The 18,689-nt window shown below is 35.4% G+C and overlaps 4 protein-coding genes across 7 annotated transcripts; 1 reads left to right on the top strand and 3 right to left on the bottom strand.

The window, feature by feature from the left end:
* Positions 1-129: 129 nt before the first annotated feature.
* On the bottom strand, positions 130-4,487 carry LOC104726826 (putative transcriptional regulator SLK2). The gene is made up of 10 exons (XM_087474742.1): positions 4,124-4,487; positions 2,779-3,783; positions 2,550-2,681; positions 2,391-2,439; positions 2,066-2,280; positions 1,915-1,983; positions 1,727-1,827; positions 1,452-1,545; positions 1,300-1,369; positions 130-1,192 (listed from the first exon to the last, which is right to left on the bottom strand). The coding sequence occupies exons 2-10, from the start codon at positions 3,703-3,705 to the stop codon at positions 390-392; spliced, it is 2,460 nt and encodes an 819-aa protein (XP_087330868.1). The 5' UTR covers positions 3,706-3,783; positions 4,124-4,487; the 3' UTR covers positions 130-389.
* Positions 4,488-6,010: 1,523 nt separating this feature from the next.
* LOC104726824 (BAG family molecular chaperone regulator 2-like) lies at positions 6,011-7,937 on the top strand. 2 transcript variants are annotated; one of them, XM_010445770.3, is made up of 4 exons: positions 6,011-6,525; positions 6,621-6,877; positions 7,000-7,146; positions 7,403-7,937. In XM_010445770.3, the coding sequence occupies exons 1-4, from the start codon at positions 6,339-6,341 to the stop codon at positions 7,691-7,693; spliced, it is 882 nt and encodes a 293-aa protein (XP_010444072.1). In that variant the 5' UTR covers positions 6,011-6,338; the 3' UTR covers positions 7,694-7,937. The 2 variants fall into 2 exon arrangements, with proteins under 2 accessions (XP_010444072.1, XP_010444073.1); XM_010445771.3 differs by having other exon boundaries at positions 6,039-6,525; positions 6,654-6,877.
* Positions 7,938-8,478: 541 nt separating this feature from the next.
* LOC109127452 (uncharacterized) lies at positions 8,479-14,399 on the bottom strand. Of its 2 annotated transcripts, none has more exons than XM_087474741.1 (18): positions 14,222-14,399; positions 13,987-14,107; positions 13,705-13,872; positions 12,436-12,512; positions 11,334-12,281; positions 11,147-11,233; positions 10,961-11,050; positions 10,786-10,872; positions 10,365-10,457; positions 10,195-10,284; positions 10,021-10,110; positions 9,845-9,928; positions 9,669-9,749; positions 9,462-9,554; positions 9,291-9,383; positions 9,106-9,201; positions 8,970-9,020; positions 8,479-8,706 (listed from the first exon to the last, which is right to left on the bottom strand). In XM_087474741.1, the coding sequence occupies exons 2-18, from the start codon at positions 13,991-13,993 to the stop codon at positions 8,647-8,649; spliced, it is 2,295 nt and encodes a 764-aa protein (XP_087330867.1). In that variant the 5' UTR covers positions 13,994-14,107; positions 14,222-14,399; the 3' UTR covers positions 8,479-8,646. The 2 variants fall into 2 exon arrangements, with proteins under 2 accessions (XP_087330867.1, XP_087330866.1); XM_087474740.1 differs by having other exon boundaries at positions 9,669-9,752; positions 14,222-14,323.
* A 777-nt stretch (positions 14,400-15,176) lies between these two features.
* On the bottom strand, positions 15,177-18,226 carry LOC104726822 (uncharacterized). 2 transcript variants are annotated; one of them, XM_010445768.3, is made up of 5 exons: positions 17,643-18,226; positions 16,467-16,728; positions 16,200-16,396; positions 15,920-16,107; positions 15,177-15,844 (listed from the first exon to the last, which is right to left on the bottom strand). In XM_010445768.3, the coding sequence occupies exons 1-5, from the start codon at positions 17,744-17,746 to the stop codon at positions 15,558-15,560; spliced, it is 1,038 nt and encodes a 345-aa protein (XP_010444070.1). In that variant the 5' UTR covers positions 17,747-18,226; the 3' UTR covers positions 15,177-15,557. The 2 variants fall into 2 exon arrangements, with proteins under 2 accessions (XP_010444070.1, XP_087330865.1); XM_087474739.1 differs by having other exon boundaries at positions 16,467-17,272; positions 17,643-18,157.
* Positions 18,227-18,689: the final 463 nt, after the last annotated feature.

The raw sequence follows: 18,689 nt of genomic DNA, 5'->3' as shown, positions 1-18,689 counted from the left end.
TCATCTGATTTGGAGGTTTGAATATACTGATGTAAATCGTAATCAGAGATCCAAAGTGTTAAACTAAAGACATCAGTGTTTAGCTTGTTTTGTAATTGTACCTATCAGCTTTTAAATAAAACACTCATATAGACGAAAAAAGCACATATTGATTGATAAAGCGATGAGTTCTTAAAGAACAGTCTTCTTTTCCAGAATTAGTAACACTTTCCAGAAAAACCTCTTATAAAAAGAGAAGCTTTATCTAAGAAGAAGAAAGAACAACAACACCGTAGACACGTTAACATTGAAACCCCCTCATGAGATTCATATACCTAAGAAAGTTAGTCTTTAACTCAGTTCTTTACAAAGACAACATCGCAACTAACTATCAAATCTCAAAAGACCTCTCATGCCTTCCAAGAATATCCCATGTTTTCATCAACCTCATTGCTAAAGAACCCGTTATTCGCAAAGTTGAGAGATGTATTAGAGACCATACCGTCCTGGTTTTGGCCCTGCTCTAACCCCTTAATACCTCTGAATCTGTTGGAGGTGCTTGGTGTTTCCACTGTAGGAACATAATCTGTTCTGTTTCTTCCCATGTTGGCACTGCAATTCATCATGTTCTGACCAGATAGTGACTGCTGTTGCTGTTGTTGACCGGAGCCTCCATTGCTGTTTGCCATCTGTTGCCATATTTGGTGAATCATTTGTTGTTCCAATGTTTGGCTACCGCTACTACAGGAAGGTGGTTGTTGGTGGTATTGCTGGGTTGAGCTATTATTATAACTGGAGCTTGGCATTTGCCGCTGAGGAGACAGATGGGAAGAAACACCGCTTATAGATGGGCTATGCACAAAACCAGGCAACAAAGGACTAGTTCCTTGATAGCTCGGGGATGCACTCCGGTTTCTTGATGGCTCTTGTTGGATCGTGGTGTTGTTTTGGTCTGAATTCAGATGGTTTTGTTTCATGAGCATGGTCTGGTAATTGGTAAGCGCAAAGGCAGCAGCTTGTGCAGAGCCAGGAAGAGCACCTTGACCGGTCATATTGTTCATCGGTATGTTAATCCCGGAATTTCGTAAGGCCATCAGTTTGTTGAGACTGTTCCTATCAGGTGGAAGTCCTCGAGCAGAATTTGCTAGTTGCTCCATCTTCTGCATCTGCGATTTACCAGCCTTCATTCGATATGGATAGCTCTTCAAAGCCTCTGCAGATGTAAAAAGGCAGCAAGCTTTTTATAAGCACAAAGAAATAGAAACACAAATGCGTTTTGATGAATCTCAGGGAAACTCTAAGGTTTATGTATTAACTTACCGATTGGACCCACTTTTTGGTCACGGCAGAAGTCAATCATATCTATCATGCTGCTGACAACCTCAGAAATCTGTTTAAAAAAGAAGACAAGCAATGAGAAAGTGCAGATAAATTAGGATATTGCTGACTTAAGAAAGTAAGCATAGAGATACCTGCAAACACCGAACATATCGTTTGGAGAAGCCTAAGTCATTGAGTGAATGTGACTCCAAGCTTTTTGCTAGTTGACGTCCAGCAGCCATGACCCTGGAGAGCAATAGATTTGGCATCAGCACATAGTACTGTATGTATCAATCAAGCTAAATTCGCCATTATCTTCTTTGCATCAGTGAATTGTTATGATGATTGCAAGAAATAGTGAAATTGAACTGACTGAAAGAAATAAAGATGAAAGAAAGGTAAAAGTTGACTAGACTCATCGACTCACATATTGCTATTCGCTTGCAAATCCTGCTGATGAATCCCATCTGATCCACTTTGATCAATTGTGCTCTGACATTTCTCTGCAACCTGAAGTAGTTGGTTCACCTGCACGACCCAAGGAAACAGACATTCCAAAGTCTTCAGGACCAGGTATTTCAAAGATACAAAGATTGTACAAACCATTAACGTTACCTGTGGAGCTACTAGGCGACGAGGAAGTAGCTCTTCATGTCGGCGAGTACAGAACTCCCATGAGAGTATCTGGAAAAAAGCAAAAGGATAAACTAAATTACTCTAATACATAAATGATTGAAAGTATTTAGAAAACAAAAGCTCTTTAAACCTTCAGCTCTTGGGAGAATATAATCCGAAGATGGCCTTCACGAACAACACGGATCTGTTCATACACACTCTCCTGAACTGCTTTTGCGTACTCTAACACCATAATTCCAGAACCATATCTGCGTTCAGACGGTACGCCCAGATAAAGAAGCTCGTCAAGGACACCACTTGCAAATTTGATTTCGTTAAGCCTTGGCAGGACATCAAAAGTTGCTTCTGCAGAATTCATAAGAAAAAACTTACTAAGAGAAATGTTTTGTTACCATAAACAATTTTTGACTTTTTCCTCTTCTTCATCAGGGGATAAGTAGTAAACTAGAACTTACCAAATCCTCTTCCTGATTTAGAACCACAAAGATCACACTGCCATTCATCCTACAAATAGCAAATATACAAACAACAAGAATAAGTAACCTAAGTGCAACTCCACCGTAAGACAAGCATATGATAAGCTCAAATGATCAAGAGAAAGAGAGGAGACAAACCGTGGCTGCGTGAGGAGAAACGCCAAGTGCGCTATGCCCTACATTATCATAATGAGAAAGACACCATCTTTTCTTTGCACGGGGAGAAAAATACTCCGTCACAAATTTCCTCCAATAAACAATACTGCTCTCCTACAAAATCAGCAATAACACGACTGGTATCTGTCAAGATCTTTTTTCTAGAAATACACATAAAACAAATAATTCTGAAGACTATGCGCACACTCACAGAAGGCCTTTGTCGCTGATGATATAAGTACTGCATCAATCTTCGAGCGCAGACGCTATTTTCATAAGGTCTTGGCCCACCGGTTAACTGCAGTTGCATTCCTTGCTGCAACTGTTGCTGTTGCTGTTGATGCTGCTGCTGCAACTGTTGCTGTTGCTGCACTTGTTGCTGTTGCTGCAGCTGAACCCGTTGCAATGGTGGGAGAGACTGGAGATATTGTTGCTGTTGCCTCAGCTTTTGTTGCTGAAGCAAAAGTTGGAACTGCGGGTTTTGGCCTTGTTGTTGTTGCTGCTGCTGCTGCTGCAACATATCCTGTCTCTGAAGCCACTGACGCAAAATCTGCTGCTGCAGAGCATCATCCTGCTTTGAATCCAACCTAGGCTTTTTCCGTGCTTGGCTCAAGTTGTTTGGGTCTTGAAAGAAGGATTCAGAAGCACGCCGAGCCATGGAAAGCGGTATTTGATTAGTTTGTGATGTAGGCAGTGATGTAGCACTAGAGCCACCAAGCTGAACACTAGGATCATGCCGTTGTACCACAGTAGACCCATCAACAACTGACGACCCAGAGATGCTGATATTGTTTGAAGAGAAAGACATTGGAGACGCAGGCAAACGCATATAGGACTCGTTATTGATGCTAGCACTACGCTGCAAATGAGGACCACCTCCAGAAAGCCCTGAATTAGCATCAGTCACCATGGAACTAGCTCCAGCGCTTGGACCAGGGGTTGAAACACTCATCAAAACCGGATTATGCATATCCCCAGAAACCATACTGAGATTGTGATAGCCACCACCACCAGTAGGTCCACCACATCCAGGTACAGAGTTAGACGAATTCCCATAGGAGGAAGTCAAGTGAGAGTTGATGAAACTTTGGGATTCATCATCTCCTTGAAAGAAAATCCCAGAGGCTGAAGAAGCCATTAAAGTAGGGTCTCAAAGCCAAAGTGTTTCTTCTTCCCCAATGCGACAAACAAATGTCCCACCTTTTACTGCGGATACCTACAAGGACAAACAAAAATACATATTTCACCAGTTATATAAATCAGATCAATAACATTGTCTTCTATCGAAACCTAAACTCGAATCTGGTGCTCCACTAACATTGAACTTGACATCTGTAACCCCCAAAATCAAAACCCTAATTTTTTTTTTCTCTAAAGTTCGTTACTTTACATAATTAACCGAGAAACTAACCAAATCCCACAACAACAAAAATAGATTTAGTCCCTTAAAAATCTCGAAATCAGATACTTTAAAAGCAACATAAAACTATATAAATTACAAAAGGAAAAATAAAAAATTATAATAATTCAGAAGACCACAGAAGAGACCAACATACCAAGAACTGTGAAGTGAAGCTTCGATCAACATAGAACAAAAGCTGAAACCAACAACTAGCAGAAAAAAAAAACCCCCAACTGAATCGAAACCAAAGACGAGGAAGAGAATTAATAAAGAAGTGAAATAGAGAAAACAAAAAAAAAAAGAGAAAAGTTTGAAGCTTTGTAATCTATATATCTATATATAAAGATTAAAAAGCTACAATAAATAAATCTTTTTTTTTTTTTTTTAAGTTAAAATATAAATGGAAAAAAAAAATTCTGGAGAGAGCTGGAGGAACAATGCACTTGACGCGCCTAATGTTAATAAACCTAGTTGAAATCGTAATGAACTAAATCTGACCAGACGAGCCGGTGACCATCGCCTTTGTGGTTTCTCGCAAGTGCTTTTTATTACCCAATACCGACACGTGTCGGATTCATCGTTACAAGTATCGTTTGATCGATTGGTTAAGCTTTAGATGTTCTGATTGCGTGGCGTAATCGCGACCCTAGACCGATAAAGTTAACTGTATTTTTGGATCGTCCGATTGAGAGAGCGGATCGTGTGCGACGCGTGTAGATTGACCAAAATTATTATTATTATTATTGTTTTTTGGGTAAATAACTGTACCAATGATTGCAGCTGTAAATGAGTGGGCTACGACAAATATCTCCTTTTGTTTTGCATGATTACTTATTGACCCCAATATTACTCACTTTGACAATTCAACCCACACAACAATATACTGTTTAGTTTAGAAATTAGAACAACCTTTATAATGTAATACGTCCTCTGTCCCATAAAAATTGATATTTTAGAGTATTTTTTATCCCACAAATATTAATGTTTTATAAACTTTAAGAAGTAATCATTGAAAATATTTAAAATCTTAAATTGTTATTGGTTTAAAATTAAATAATATCTCTTTAGTCAAAGAAAAAAATACTTAAACTCAGTAATTATTATTTTCTTAAAATATGTAAAAGATTATAAATATCAATTTTTGTGAGAAAAGGGAGTAATAAGTTGCAAGATTTCTAATCGATGAAATAAGAACCCGTAAAGAAGCGACAAATACCTTAAAATGAACCCTGAGTTCAACACACCTCTAACCTAGCGCAATCAGCAAAACAAATAGCAAGAAGATTAACAAACATACATGGACATGGACTCATAAGAATGTCAAAAAAAAAAAAACTTTGCAACGAAACACGAGATAAGCGTATACGCTTTGTAATTGTCAGGTTCTTGCGAGTACTTCACCTACTTGCGAAACAGAACAAAATAACTTGAATTAGAAAATAAAAAAAAAAACATAAGCCCTAGCTTTCCAATTTCCAACAGGCCCATTTATCAAACTCTATACCAATTATTAGACCCATTAGTAAAATACCAGAAAATAAATAGTTTACAAAAAAACTCTTCCCTCTGTTCTCCAACAGTGGAAAGCTCTGTTCTGCAACAGTCTTTTGATGTCAAAACCCAACCGTGTCTCTGTCTAAAGCACTAAATTGTTTCAGGAAAAGATTAAAGAAAGCATTCGTGTGGTACGTATGTTATCACTTATCAGGTCGAAAACTTAGCAAGAAGACACACCGCACCGACGATAATGCGAGACAATTTGGATCTGCACAAGAGAGAGAGAGAGAGATTTATTACAGTTTGCAGAGTATTTTGTCGGAGTTAAAAGCGATGACGTGTAATGCAAGTTCCTTTATTCAGTTGTTTCAATAGGATTATTTCTAACTTAGAAAATGTAGAGCACGACTTATAAATATATTAATAACAGAACAGAGATGATAAATATAGGGGATATTGATTTCGTCATTATTTATCATGAGAAATAAATATTGTGGGGGTGGATACAACATACTAGTAAATAAATATTGTCTCTGTTATGACTGACTTGATAATGAGACATAACAACAATCACATTAGCTGTCACTCTTTCTTTTCTTTTTTTTTGTAAAAACAATAATCTGCTTTTTTTTTTTTTTTAATGATTCTTTTATCTCTTCTTCCTATTCTATGTTCTACTTCGTCCACGAGTTCTGTGTAGAAACGGAAATATTAATTTATTAAAAAACAAAAAGTATATTTATTTTGTTGAGACGTTTCTTTATTCTTCTTCTTGATCGTGTTCAGACGTCCAGTTCATCTCATCATTTCTCTCGTCTCTCTTTCACTATTTTTTATCAGAAAATTAAACCACCCCAAAAGACTTTTAAAAAATGATGAAAATGCAAAGTGGAACAACGGGGAAGACTTCCGGCGACGGTGAATTAGAGCTCCGACCTGGAGGAATGGTTGTACAGAAACGAACGGATCAAAGCTCCAACGTGCCACGTGTTATTCGGGTTCGGGTCAAATACGGGTCGGTTCACCACGAGATCAGTATCAACTCTCAATCTAGTTTTGGTACACAACAACCAAAAAAAACAATTTATTACTACCTTATGCTCTGTTTTTGTTTTTGTCTTCTGAATTTGATTGTTTTTATTATAAATGGATAGGAGAGCTAAAGAAGAAATTGTCTGGTGTGTTAGGAGTTCATCATCAAGACATGAAGATCATATACAAAGACAAAGAAAGAGATTCAAAGATGTTTCTTGATCTTTCCGGTGTTAAAGATCGTTCCAAACTTGTTCTCAAAGATGATCCGATTTCTCAGGAGAAACGTCTCCTCGAGTTGAGAAAAATCTCACTCCATGACAAATCTACTAGAGCAATCTCCGACATTACCTTCCAAGTCCAAAAACTCGCCGGCCAAGTATAACAACGACTTTTTATAAATTCCTAATTTCTCCGATAACACTTTCTTGTTTGGTCTCGTAAATTGAAGTTTAGAATTATTTGTTTTTAATTTTATTTTATTTTATTTTTGGATTTTAGCTGTCGGCGTTTGATACAGTGATTGGTAAAGGAGGAAAAGTTGAGGAGAAGAATCTGGAGAATTTGATGGACATGTTGATGAATCAACTGGTTAAACTCGATTCTATCTCAGGAGATGGTGACTTTAAATTGAAGAAGAAGATACAGGTTAACTTTAAGATCTTTTCTTTGTAGTCATGACTTCGTCTTCGTGTTACTAATCAAACCTAGAAATTCTATGGAATGACATAACTCTTATTAGTATAAGCTACCTATCATAAGCATAAACTAAAGTCTTGTTATTAATAATTTTTGCAGTTGATAAGCTTTTTTAAATATATATATATATATATATATATATATTTGAGTCTAATGTGTTTTGAAAACACTGTTTTCTAATGATTGGATTTGAAAATATTGGAAGGGGGAAAGATTACAGAAGTATGTTGAGGCACTCGACTTGTTGAAGATCAAAAACTCCACACAACCGCAACCGCAAATGCAGCCAAAACCACAAACGCAACCGCCATACAAGAAACAGGATTTGCTGACATTTGATGAGCAAGTACCAAGGAAACCAACGGCCCCCTCATCAAGTCCTTCGGTGATCATAACTACGAGATGGGAAACCTTTGATTCCCATTCTACTTCCGCGGCCACGGCACAAACAGTTCAACCGGTTCAACCAAATCACAAATGGGAATTATTCAACTAAGATACATATTAAATATTTTGCTCCCAGATACACTATACTTTACATATTAAATATTTTGCTCCCAGATTTCTTGTAACATATGTGACTCTCTTTTTTTTTTGGTGTCTAGTTGTGATTAGTCTTTTCGGTTACATTATCTAATTTTGTTGTCGTGTGTTGCTTAGGGACAAACCATAAACTTCCAAGCAGTCGTTGTAAACCTGATGTAGGGAAAAATAATAATATTGCTCATATAGTTTCTAAATTCGTCGCTTTATTTCTGAAGTCTGAATGGTTTTTGGCAAACGTTTTTTTTTTTTTCGTATACCAACAAATTTAAGACTACACAAACGGTTCTGACGACAGAACAAAGCTTATACAAATGATAATTTTATAAAATAAATCCTAAAAAATTACAGATTAATTTAAACAGTCGGCTTTAGTATTAAAATGGATTACAGAGACGGAGACGAATTAAAATTAAAATAAAAAGAGTATTAAAAGTTTTGAGGTGATTTGCCCCCAAAAAAAAAAAAGAGTTTTGAGGCGATTAGCTAGACTCCTGCATTAGAAGCTTGTGTTTAAAATGTGAAGAGCCGAACTTCTTTACACGTATCAAAGTATAAACTACATATAAAAATTATAAATTATACTGTTCTAACTTCTAAGCATAGATCTACAACTACAATCACTGAATATATATATATATATATATAATCTATTAACTTCATAAAACATCATCCAAATTAAATATGACGATTAAAGAAATATCCAAAATATAAATATAATGTCAAAACCAAAACAAATATCCAAAATTTAAATATAATCTCAAACCAGAACAAATATCCCAAATTGAAATAGTCTTAAACCAAAACAATATCCGAAATTTAAATATAGTCTTAAAGAACGACATAACAAAGTTATCAGATATTAATCAGATACTTTTATTGAAAGCGAAATAGAGAGGGCCTCTTTTAGAACAAGTCATCAATATCGATCATAAAGTCCATGCAGTCTCCTTCGGTCGTCGAATCCTATATCAGAAAACATAAACACAAACCAGTCAGTTAATTTGATAAGAGAAGTTCGAATGTAGTTCACACGTGACATTCCTAAACTAGAAATATAAATATTGGTATAAAAATGAGAATAAGGTATTGGTATATAATTAGCTTTCCCCCCCCCCCCCCCCCCCTTCAAAGTGTACGTGATGTAGAATTCAATAAAATTCGAAAAGAACTATAACCAAAATTTAATTTGAAACAAAATGGGGTTCAAAAGGTTTAAAGCATTTTACCAGCTGATCGATTGGTGACAATGGAACTTCCGCCGAAACAACTCCTTGTTCCTATGCAATTTAATGTTTAAATATCAATTATTTGTCATGTCATTTCACATGAAAATAATTCAAAATAAAAGATATTTATAGTTACCAGATTGAGAGTGCTCATGTCGGGAGTAGGACTAGGAATACGCATCTCCGAACTAGCAGCGATAGAGTTCAATGTTTGTTCATCCCTACCTTGTTCCTATGCAATTAATGTTCAAATATCAAATTATTTGTCACGTTAATAATTTGCATGAAAGTGATTCAAGGAAAAATTATATTCATAGTTACCTGATTGATAGCGTTCATATCTGGAGTAGGAAGATACATCTCCGAATTAACAGCAAGATAGTTCAATGCTTGTTCATTCCTGCTTTGTTCCTCCTATGGATCCAATAATTGTTTAAATATCAATGGTTTGTCATGTCATTGTAAGGTAAAAATAATTATATATATAGTTACCTGGGTTATTGCGTTCATGCCGGGATTAGGAATGTGCATTTTCGAATTAGCATCGACAGAGTTGAATGTTTTCTCAGTAGGGTTGTCATTCACCTAAATCATAGATTATGTATATATGATTCATAAATTTTCTCTCCATATAGATATATACAATGTACACAGTTATATATGCTACTAAAAAAAGGGTTAAAAATAAACATGACTTACGTTACCAAAGTTCCAATTGCTCCTTTCAAAAAGAACATTGTTGGCGGATTCAGGATATCCAGCATTCACTTGACCTTGATGCTGCTTAATTAAATCATCACATATATCACTACATATATCACTACATATATCACTATATATAAATTAATTTTAAAAGTTATATATACATGACTTACAATATCAAAGCTCCCATTACCAAATGCATTTTGAAAAACACCATTGGCCAATTCATAATTTCCAACATTCACTTGACTTTGATACTGCAAGCGCAAATCATCACATGCATATAAATCATATATATATATATATATAGTATATGATACTAAGAGTAAAATATATAAATATGACTTACGTTATTAAAGCTCCAATTGTTAATTACATTTCCTTCAAGAAGAATATCGTTGGACAGTCCAAAATTTTCAGCACTCACTTGACCCTGATGCTGTTCAAATCATCATATATAGATCACACTATATATATAATATATATGCTACTTAAAGAAAGTAATAGTATAAACATGGCTTACGTTATCATAGCTCCAGTTATTAATCATATTCTCTCCAAGAGCAATACCATTGGGCAAATTAGGATTTCCAGCACTCACTTGACCTTGATGCTGCTTAAATAATCACACATATAAATCACATATTTATGCCATTAGAAAGAAAAAAAGTTTTATAATTAATTATGACTTACGTAATTATTAAAGCTCCAATTATTAATGGCATTCCCTTCCAGAAGAACATTGTTGAACAGTTCAGGATTTCCAGCACCCACTTGATCTTGATGCTGGTCAAATAATCACATATATAAATACCACTAATAATAAGTAATATAGACATGGCTTATGTTACTAAATCTCCAATTATTAAGTGCATTGCTTTCAACTTGACCTTGATGCTGCATACATCATCTCATATAAACCGCTTATATATGCTACTAAAAGAAAGTAATATAATCATGGCTTACATTATCAAAGCTACAATTATTAATCACATACTTTTCAAGAAAAATATCGTTCAATTTAGAATTTTCAGCACTCACTTGATCACCATAATGCTAGTCAAATAATCACATATCTATGCCAGTAGATAAAAGGAATGTAAACATGACTTACGTTATTAAAGCTCCAGTTTGTAAACTTCTGAAGAAGAGCAGTGTTGGACAGTTCATGATTTCCAGCACTCACTTGACCTTGATACAGCTGGTCAAATAATCACATATGAATCACACATATATATACCACTAAAATACTATTAAAAAAAGAAAGAGTAATATAAAAATTGACTTACATTATCGAAATTACTCCAATTATTAATTATATTCTCAAGAAGAGCATCGTTGGATGCTTCAGAATCTTCAGCACCCACTTGCTCTTGATGCTGCTCAAATCATCACATATGAATCACACACACACACACACTAATATGTATACGTATATATATACTATTTAAAAAAATATAAAATCATGCACTTACGTGATCAAATTTCGAATTGCTAGTTGCACTTCCTTCAGGAACATCGTTGGACAATCCAGAGTTTCCAGCACTCACTTGACCTTTATGCTACTCAAACCATCACATATAAATCACAATATTAGCTTCATTTATGTAAAATAATATTAAAGAAGGTTAAATTAGTTAATACGGTTATAAGTTACTCTACCTGATTCTGATCAAATTGGGAGTTAACTGTATTGCCAGTGTCATTATTGCACACGCTCAGACTCTCTAGTATAGGTATCAGACCATCCAGTTGCGCATTCGAAATTCTTTGTAGCCTCGAAGTTGAACTTCCTTGGTTTGTCATGTTATTGTTCATTGTGCCCACAATTTCACCAGGAGTGCCATTAAATCTTGCTCCACCACGTCCAGTCAAATCTATATATTCATTTGTATTGATCCCAGCGTTGTAAACATCATTTCTTGTACCATGTTGCCCTATTCGAGGAGCTTGAGATGTCCCCAAGGTGCTTCTAGAAGCCCAAGCACCCATTTGTGCAAACAAATTGCTCTGCGTCTGACCGCCGTTGGATAAGGACTTTCCAAATGTAGAAGGAAGAATCGGAGTTGATCTTCCATGGTCACTCATATTGTTGTAATTGACATCCAAGTTCATGGCACCAGGAGAGCCATAAGCATTACCATCAACTCGGCCGGCTCCATCAGCTCCAAGTAGATTTCCATTTGCATCTACGTTGATCCCAGTGTAGTTGCTTTGCATACCCAAAGAACCATTTGGTGTAACATATTGTCCAAGCCCAGGAACTAGAGACACTTGATGTGTTGCCGAAAAGCTTCTCATTTCGTTGTTCAAAGGCAACACGCCACTAGAATATCCGCGACATCCTCCCACAGGCAACAAGTTGGATCTGGTTTGTTGCACCATGTAGTTTCTAGAGGCACTCTTTTTCAGAATAAGGCTCGACTGACCAACGCTATGGCCGAGCTGGGATTGAAACAGATTCTCCATGCTCAGTTGTGTGCATTTGTAGGAGCCTTGTGGGGTAAGTATGCTGGATGATCCAGAGCTGGTGAGTTCCCTATTAATTCTTTTTGCGATTTCGGCTCTCTTGGCGTTTAGCTTAACCTTTTTCAAGTGTCTTCTGTACTTCTGTACAACGTAAACAACTCCAACATTAGTCATATCTTTTATGTTGATATAAGATATTACGTCCAACAAATAGCATTGATTATGTTCTTTGAAATATGATTAAATGGCATATATATGGTTATGACTTTAAGCAATGTTATATAGAGGATCGAACCTGCAAGTGGCTGGCAATGTGAGTTCTTGTTACGCCTTTCACGTTCATGAATTCTTGGATCGTCTTGGGCATAGCCTCTACAAAATGATATCAATCACCAAGCATAAGATAGATCATTAGTTTGGGTATTAAATATATATATGTCCCAATAATTTGACATCTGAAAAGTAAAATAAATTATGAAGCATGCTCGATAGAACGACCTGAAACTTCTTAAGTATATAATCTAGTAATCTACCTTAAAATGAATTAAAGATCAAACTTAAATCTACACTTGAATAATGTTGCCATACATTTTTCATGTGAATAACCAACTAAAAATAGATCATGAATTTACTTATCGGGTCGTCAGCCCTAAATTACAAATATATATATATATATATATATATATATATATATATATATATATATATATTATAACATTAATATGTCGTTACTATATTTTAATTTGGCTGAGCGGTTTTAATATCATTCTCTTCAAAGTACTGGCTCTTTATTTGCAAAATCATAGATATTTTTTAAAACACTTTTGCAAGTTAGGGCTGACGCATTTCATTGTATTTTTTTCATTTACTGGATAAGTTAAAATTAAGAACCGACGAATAACTCAGTCTAAAAATTTATTGAGTTATACGTCAGCCCTATATAACCAAAAAAGAAAAAGAAAAAGCAAACTAAAGCCATGAATGTTTAATGGTTTTTAAGTGGGTTTTAGATTATAGTTTCTGATTTTTAGATTTTGGTTTTTAGTTTTTAGATTTTGTAAAAAAAAAAAAAAAAAAAACTAAATAGAGAAAAAAATATTAATCTCCATTTGAAAAAAATGAAAAACACAAATATTTGGTTTTTGGATTCTTAATGATAATTGGTGAAAATTCCAAAAAAACAGATTTCCTGTTTTTAAGAGAATCTATTTTGACAAAACTTTTGATTGTGTAAAATATGAGTTTTGAGAAGCTAAATCCAAAATCCACATAAAAACTATAAACAATCATGGCTTAAAAATTATAACGCAACATTCCCTTTAAATCTTATGGCATCTCAATGTGTAATAAAACATACAACCTAAAAACATTTGAAAACTAATACCTTTTGCAAATAAGATATTTGTATAAATGAACATGAACACGATGAACACCCAACCCTAACTTAATAATTAACCCAAGCAAATAACCAAATCGATATTAACGATAGATTTCAATTCTAATAAACTGATGCTAGATTCTTTATTTGTCGTTGTAGTAGGTAAAGAGAACTTTTGATACTTACTGCGAAGACCAAGGTGGTCAATGGCTTCCAGAAATTTTTGTTGAAGCTCATTTTTCCATCTGAGCTTAGCCTTCTTTGGAGCCCGTCCATGGGAATTGCCACCATTTGAACTGATGGTTGATGCTATCATCTCGTTTTCATTCGAACCATCAGCTGAATTGGTTTCTCCTATATATATGTAGATTTGGATTATTGTATCAAGACACAACATAAAATTCTCATTTGTGGAAACAAGGCTAAACAATAAGATTGTTAATTCATCGGTCACATAGTTAGATTTACCGTTCATTTTTTCGCTAAGAGTTTGGATTGTTAACACACAGCGTTGAGGTCCCGTGAAACAAAAAGATCCACTGGATCGGACGATAGAGCTTTGTCCCCAAGTCCTTATCAGAGGATTTCACTGCATTAGAATCATATAAAACATCGTTAGCATCATCAAATTAAGGATCTAAAGAAGAAACACTGCATTAAGAAATCTTTTGTTCTAGTGCTATCTTTCTTCTTCTAAACTGACCTAAAATTTTTCTTGCTTGAGTAGTAGATTTTCTTGTCTCACTATGTTCTTATATATGATATTATACTCTTAAGTGCTATAGCTTAGCTGTCTTTTACCTGTATTATTCTATTCAACATTTTATTATTTCAAAAAGAGAAAATAAAAATGAGAAACTTTTTATTCCCTTTTGAATATTACCGGTTTTATTACAGGCAGGTCCACTTTATAAAGAAAAAAAAAATAATCCCATTTGTGCTATGAAAATATCCCTATAATGTTAATATGCACAGCTAATTTTTAACAACTAAGATTTACAAAATATTATAAAATAATTACAAGCAAAATTAGTGGTTTCTACATGATAACAAGATTAATTGAAAATCTGTGCGACCAATAGTAATCCTGTTTTCTTTATCATAGCTTATCACTTATCCTTTTATTACAAGGAAAAATTTGTTTGACAGCAAATCCGAAATATTATATAATAATAATTACATATATAGCATTTTTCAATTACTTTTTTTTGAAAGCCAAAAGTAGAATAAAAAAAAAATATCAAAAAGAGGAAAAATGCACTTCCAAATAACAGACACATCCCAAATTTTTCATCAATTATCTTTTTTTTTTTTTTTTTAGGTGAACAAACCAGGCATATGATAATCTGTGATTTCACATGTCTACAACGTCTATGTTGTTACATTGACCTCTAAGCGTAGTTGAGACATGCTAATGGGTGATTATAACACATATATGTTGTTGCATTATTGACGTCTAAAGCGTAGTTCAAACCAGGCATATATATATGATGATGATAATCGGTGATTACAACGTATACGTTGTTGCATTGAAGCGTAGTTTTGGAACCTCTAATATCATGACCGACTTTGAACTAATTGGTCCATAGTTATATAGTTTATATACACAATACATATATTAAACATTTGAACTAATTGTAAGTCTATCCATAAGTATATGGGGGAAGAAAGAAGAAACAGATAAAAATATAATAAAACATGTTCTTTTTTTTACAATGAGAAAATTGAAAAGGATTTTTGTGAGTCAAAGAGCGGGAATATGAAACTGGTGATCCTAAAAGGTCGATTCCTCTCTCGACGGTAAAACTCACCGGCCGACGAGCCTAGAGAGCAAAAACAAAAAAAAAACAAAACCAAGAAGAAAACAGGAAAATATAGAGAGGAAGACCCTAAAAAGCGAAGCAAATTCACCACAGAAGAACCAAAAGCATTGCTTGCTTCTTCTGCGAAAACACACCCCAAAACAACTTCTGGACACCGGCGAAACTCGCCGGAAAAATAAAAGATAAAAAAGAGACTTTTTTTTTTTTTGAATCCATTCACTTGGATTTCTTGAGATGAACGGTGGTTCTGAAAACAGCGTCATCGCAGACAAAACTCCACCAAAGGTAAGAGAGAGGGATCCCTGCGGCGCGCCAAAGAGCGTGAGCATCGATGTAGCCTTTGTACGGTGGGAAATCTAGCATTCTTAGGCACATTGTGAGTATGCTCAACAGTAAGAAAGATCTTAGCTTCCACTTTGATCGATGTGACGTTAAAGCAGCCCATATTCCCCACACTACTATCTCTATTCCTCCAATCCCGAATATAACTTTCCTGTGAAGCCCTGTTAACATTATAGAGTGAGATGCATTTGAAGAAACCAACGTTTAGTTTCATAATCCCTAAGAAAAGATCATACCTTCGTCGAGGTTGTAGAAATTGAGGTAGAGAATATGAGTTGCTGCAACCGCGAGAATAGGTGCAGTAACCATGATTTTGACAGATTGATCGTGAATACTGAAAGACCGGAGTGTAGCTAGAATGAGAGTAAATGCAGCTAATACAGTAGCTGAAGAGTAATCTAGCCTCTCTGTCAGTTCAACATCTCTATATATAGAAAGCAACAAAGATATAATAAATAAAGAGAGGATTCCTAGATTGACAATCTTGTGTATAGAAATAGGATCTGTTATAGTTACCTGCTATGACAAATACCACTCCAGAAGAGTGAATTCATTACGATGATGGCATAGATATGCATCAATCCGTTGTACTCGTAGTACGTTTTTCGGTTTGGCTGGAGAGGCAATTTATAATAAACGAGGATGAAATATGAGACCCATCCTTGGAACTGCATCGCAAGGTCGAGAGCAGAGAATGCAACAGAGACAGGTTCCTGCAAGATAGATATATCAGCTGCTGAAGGGTTGCTGAAATATACAGAATTGCAAAAGAAGACGAGTTACCTGAATTCCATAGACATGTTTGAGTGGCCATTTGCCGAAATACTTGGTAGGTCTCTCCCCATTTCTTCTTCTTTCTTCTTCTCTAGTCATCATGCATTCGTACTGACAATCACTTTGGCAATCCCATTGTTTCCATCTCAGGTAAAGTGGCTCTTGCATGTACCATGGACCGTCAATGACTTTTCCATCAGCTGAGAATTTACAGTTCTGGAAGCAAGTATCCCCCACACATCCTGTTTTCTGGCATTGCTCAACACATGACCTGTAAACCAATCAGCATATGAACACTGGTTTGTTCTTCAAACTGAGTAAAAAGCCACAAGGATAAAGCAGCATCTTTGATCCTAACAGAGAGAGTACACTAACAACCAAACTTTAACCAAGGTTATCAGCAAACAGAGTTAACTTAGACGATACCATCCTCCTAACTTAAAAGATGGCCTAGAAAGCAAACAACAGAGAGACAGGGAGAAAGACAAGCTTCCACTAAGTTAGAAAAAAAAAAAAAAAAAAACCACTTGCAGCGCACAAGTCACTTTCTAGTATCTTGGCTTTATAATCTTTCCAACAAAAGCAAATGACCCTACAGTTAAAATGAAAGGGTTGTGGAAACACACACAAAGATCTCATCTCTAACGTGTCCCAACTCTCACCCACAAGACTTTCAAAAGAAGAAAAAGATTTGGAAAAGTCAACCAACAGAGTTGATAGTTTTAGTTTGTAAGCTCATAGTTGAGCCCTTCCCCAATCCCCACCACCTCCTCCTAATCACTCCATTGTTTGTGGCTCTAATTTCCAACCAAAACCTGTGAAACTCATCCATAACCTTAACAATGAATAAAAAAACATGTACTTGCATCCTAAAAGGAACAAAATTTAGTAATAAAAACCCAGAGTTTTTGACAAGAATGAGCTGCCAAGTTATGCAATCAATGAATATCTTAACGGTCGACTCTGACAGTAATTAAAAAACCTAGACTGTATCAATGCAGCAATCAATGAATGTAAATAGCTTCGTCCGGTTAGCGATAACAGAAAGCTAATTAAGATATAAAAAGATTGCATCTTTAGTCTTTACATCTCCAACGATATGAAAGCAGAGAGAAGAGGGTTCTGAATTGGAAACAAAATCGATCTAAGAGAAAAAAAAAAAAAAGAAGAAGAAGACTTTATTACTTGTAAAGAGGATCAGAATCTCCGTCACTAGCTTCAAGTGCTGAAACAAGACACAACGAGACCACAACAATAAGCAGAACCACCCATCGCTGATTTCGCGCCATCCGATTACCCCAAAAAGAAGAGAGAGAGAGAGAGAGTAGAGACAGAGTAACAGAAGAGGAAACGAAAGAGAAGAGGAAAAGCTTAAAACTTTGTTTGTTATCTAGAGGAGAGGAGTGAGTGAGTAAGTCGGTGGGATGATCGGAGTAAATTGAATAGGTTTCGGTGTGGCAGTTTCTTCTTGTCCATCAAATCGCGGAGACAGGTGGATGCTTCATAGAGAGAACAAGAGAGAAGAGAGAGAGAGAGAGAGAGAGAGATCTCGCTGCGGCAAAAGAGAGAGAGAGAGAGAACCCGTGAAAGAGGAAGAAGAGAAGCGCGTGGCGAAAGAGAGAAAGACGCGCGTGTGAAGAGCAGTGCCTCACAGACGTCGATTCACCTCTACTTCTTCTTCCCGTCACTTGTGTGTGTGTTTCTTTTCTTGTCTTCTTTTTACTTATTTATTATCATCATCTCTCCTACTCCTCCTTTTTATTTGTCTTAAAGACTTTTTTTTTCAGATATTTTATTTTATTCATATATATATATATATCAATATATGGTCACAGTGTCACACCAACATTTTAGCTGTGAGCTATCTACTGTAATATTAAGGGTAAATTTATCCAGATAATTAAAATTATCAAATCACTACTGTACAAGTACAACTAAGGTTTGATGAAAATTAGATGATATTGTTGTCACACCATCATCATCATTCACACACTAAGCATATATGCTTTGCTCATATGTGACATATTGGAGAAAAACTAGTCGACCAAGTCAAGTTTCTCGGCATTATTTATATGCCATTATCCACCAACATCACTTTGCATTCAGTTTACTGAATATTCTTTTACCCAACGTGAATCTATATGATGATGGTAAGTGGTAACATTGAATCTAAATTTTTATCTAACCCATTCATCATCATCACTAGCTAGTAAATTAATCTTCAAGAAAGTC

The sequence above is a fragment of the Camelina sativa genome, chromosome 11, assembly GCF_030686135.1.
Source record: "Camelina sativa cultivar CO46 ecotype springtype chromosome 11, ASM3068613v1".
NCBI classification, from domain to species: Eukaryota; Viridiplantae; Streptophyta; class Magnoliopsida; order Brassicales; family Brassicaceae; genus Camelina; species Camelina sativa.
Note: the sequence above shows the minus strand (reverse complement) of the source record. Positions and strands in the feature narration are given on the sequence as shown.

Coding starts and splice junctions, on each gene's coding strand:
- LOC104726826 (XM_087474742.1), bottom strand. CDS start 3,705: ATGGCTTCTTCAGCCTCTGGGATTTTCTTTCAAGGAGATGATGAATCC. Junction 2,440..2,549: donor TTTCTCCTCACGCAGCCACG/GTTTGTCTCCTC, acceptor TGCTATTTGTAG/GATGAATGGCAGTGTGATCT. Junction 1,370..1,451: donor GATATGTTCGGTGTTTGCAG/GTATCTCTATGC, acceptor TTTTTTAAACAG/ATTTCTGAGGTTGTCAGCAG.
- LOC104726824 (XM_010445770.3), top strand. CDS start 6,339: ATGATGAAAATGCAAAGTGGAACAACGGGGAAGACTTCCGGCGACGGT. Junction 6,526..6,620: donor CAACTCTCAATCTAGTTTTG/GTACACAACAAC, acceptor ATAAATGGATAG/GAGAGCTAAAGAAGAAATTG. Junction 6,878..6,999: donor TCCAAAAACTCGCCGGCCAA/GTATAACAACGA, acceptor TTTGGATTTTAG/CTGTCGGCGTTTGATACAGT.
- LOC109127452 (XM_087474740.1), bottom strand. Junction 10,285..10,364: donor ATTGGAGCTTTAATAATTAC/GTAAGTCATAAT, acceptor TTATTTAAGCAG/CATCAAGGTCAAGTGAGTGC. Junction 9,555..9,668: donor GCAATTGGAACTTTGGTAAC/GTAAGTCATGTT, acceptor TCTATGATTTAG/GTGAATGACAACCCTACTGA.
- LOC104726822 (XM_010445768.3), bottom strand. CDS start 17,746: ATGGCGCGAAATCAGCGATGGGTGGTTCTGCTTATTGTTGTGGTCTCG. Junction 16,108..16,199: donor AGTGGTATTTGTCATAGCAG/GTAACTATAACA, acceptor TTCTATATATAG/AGATGTTGAACTGACAGAGA. Junction 15,845..15,919: donor TTTCTACAACCTCGACGAAG/GTATGATCTTTT, acceptor TAATGTTAACAG/GGCTTCACAGGAAAGTTATA.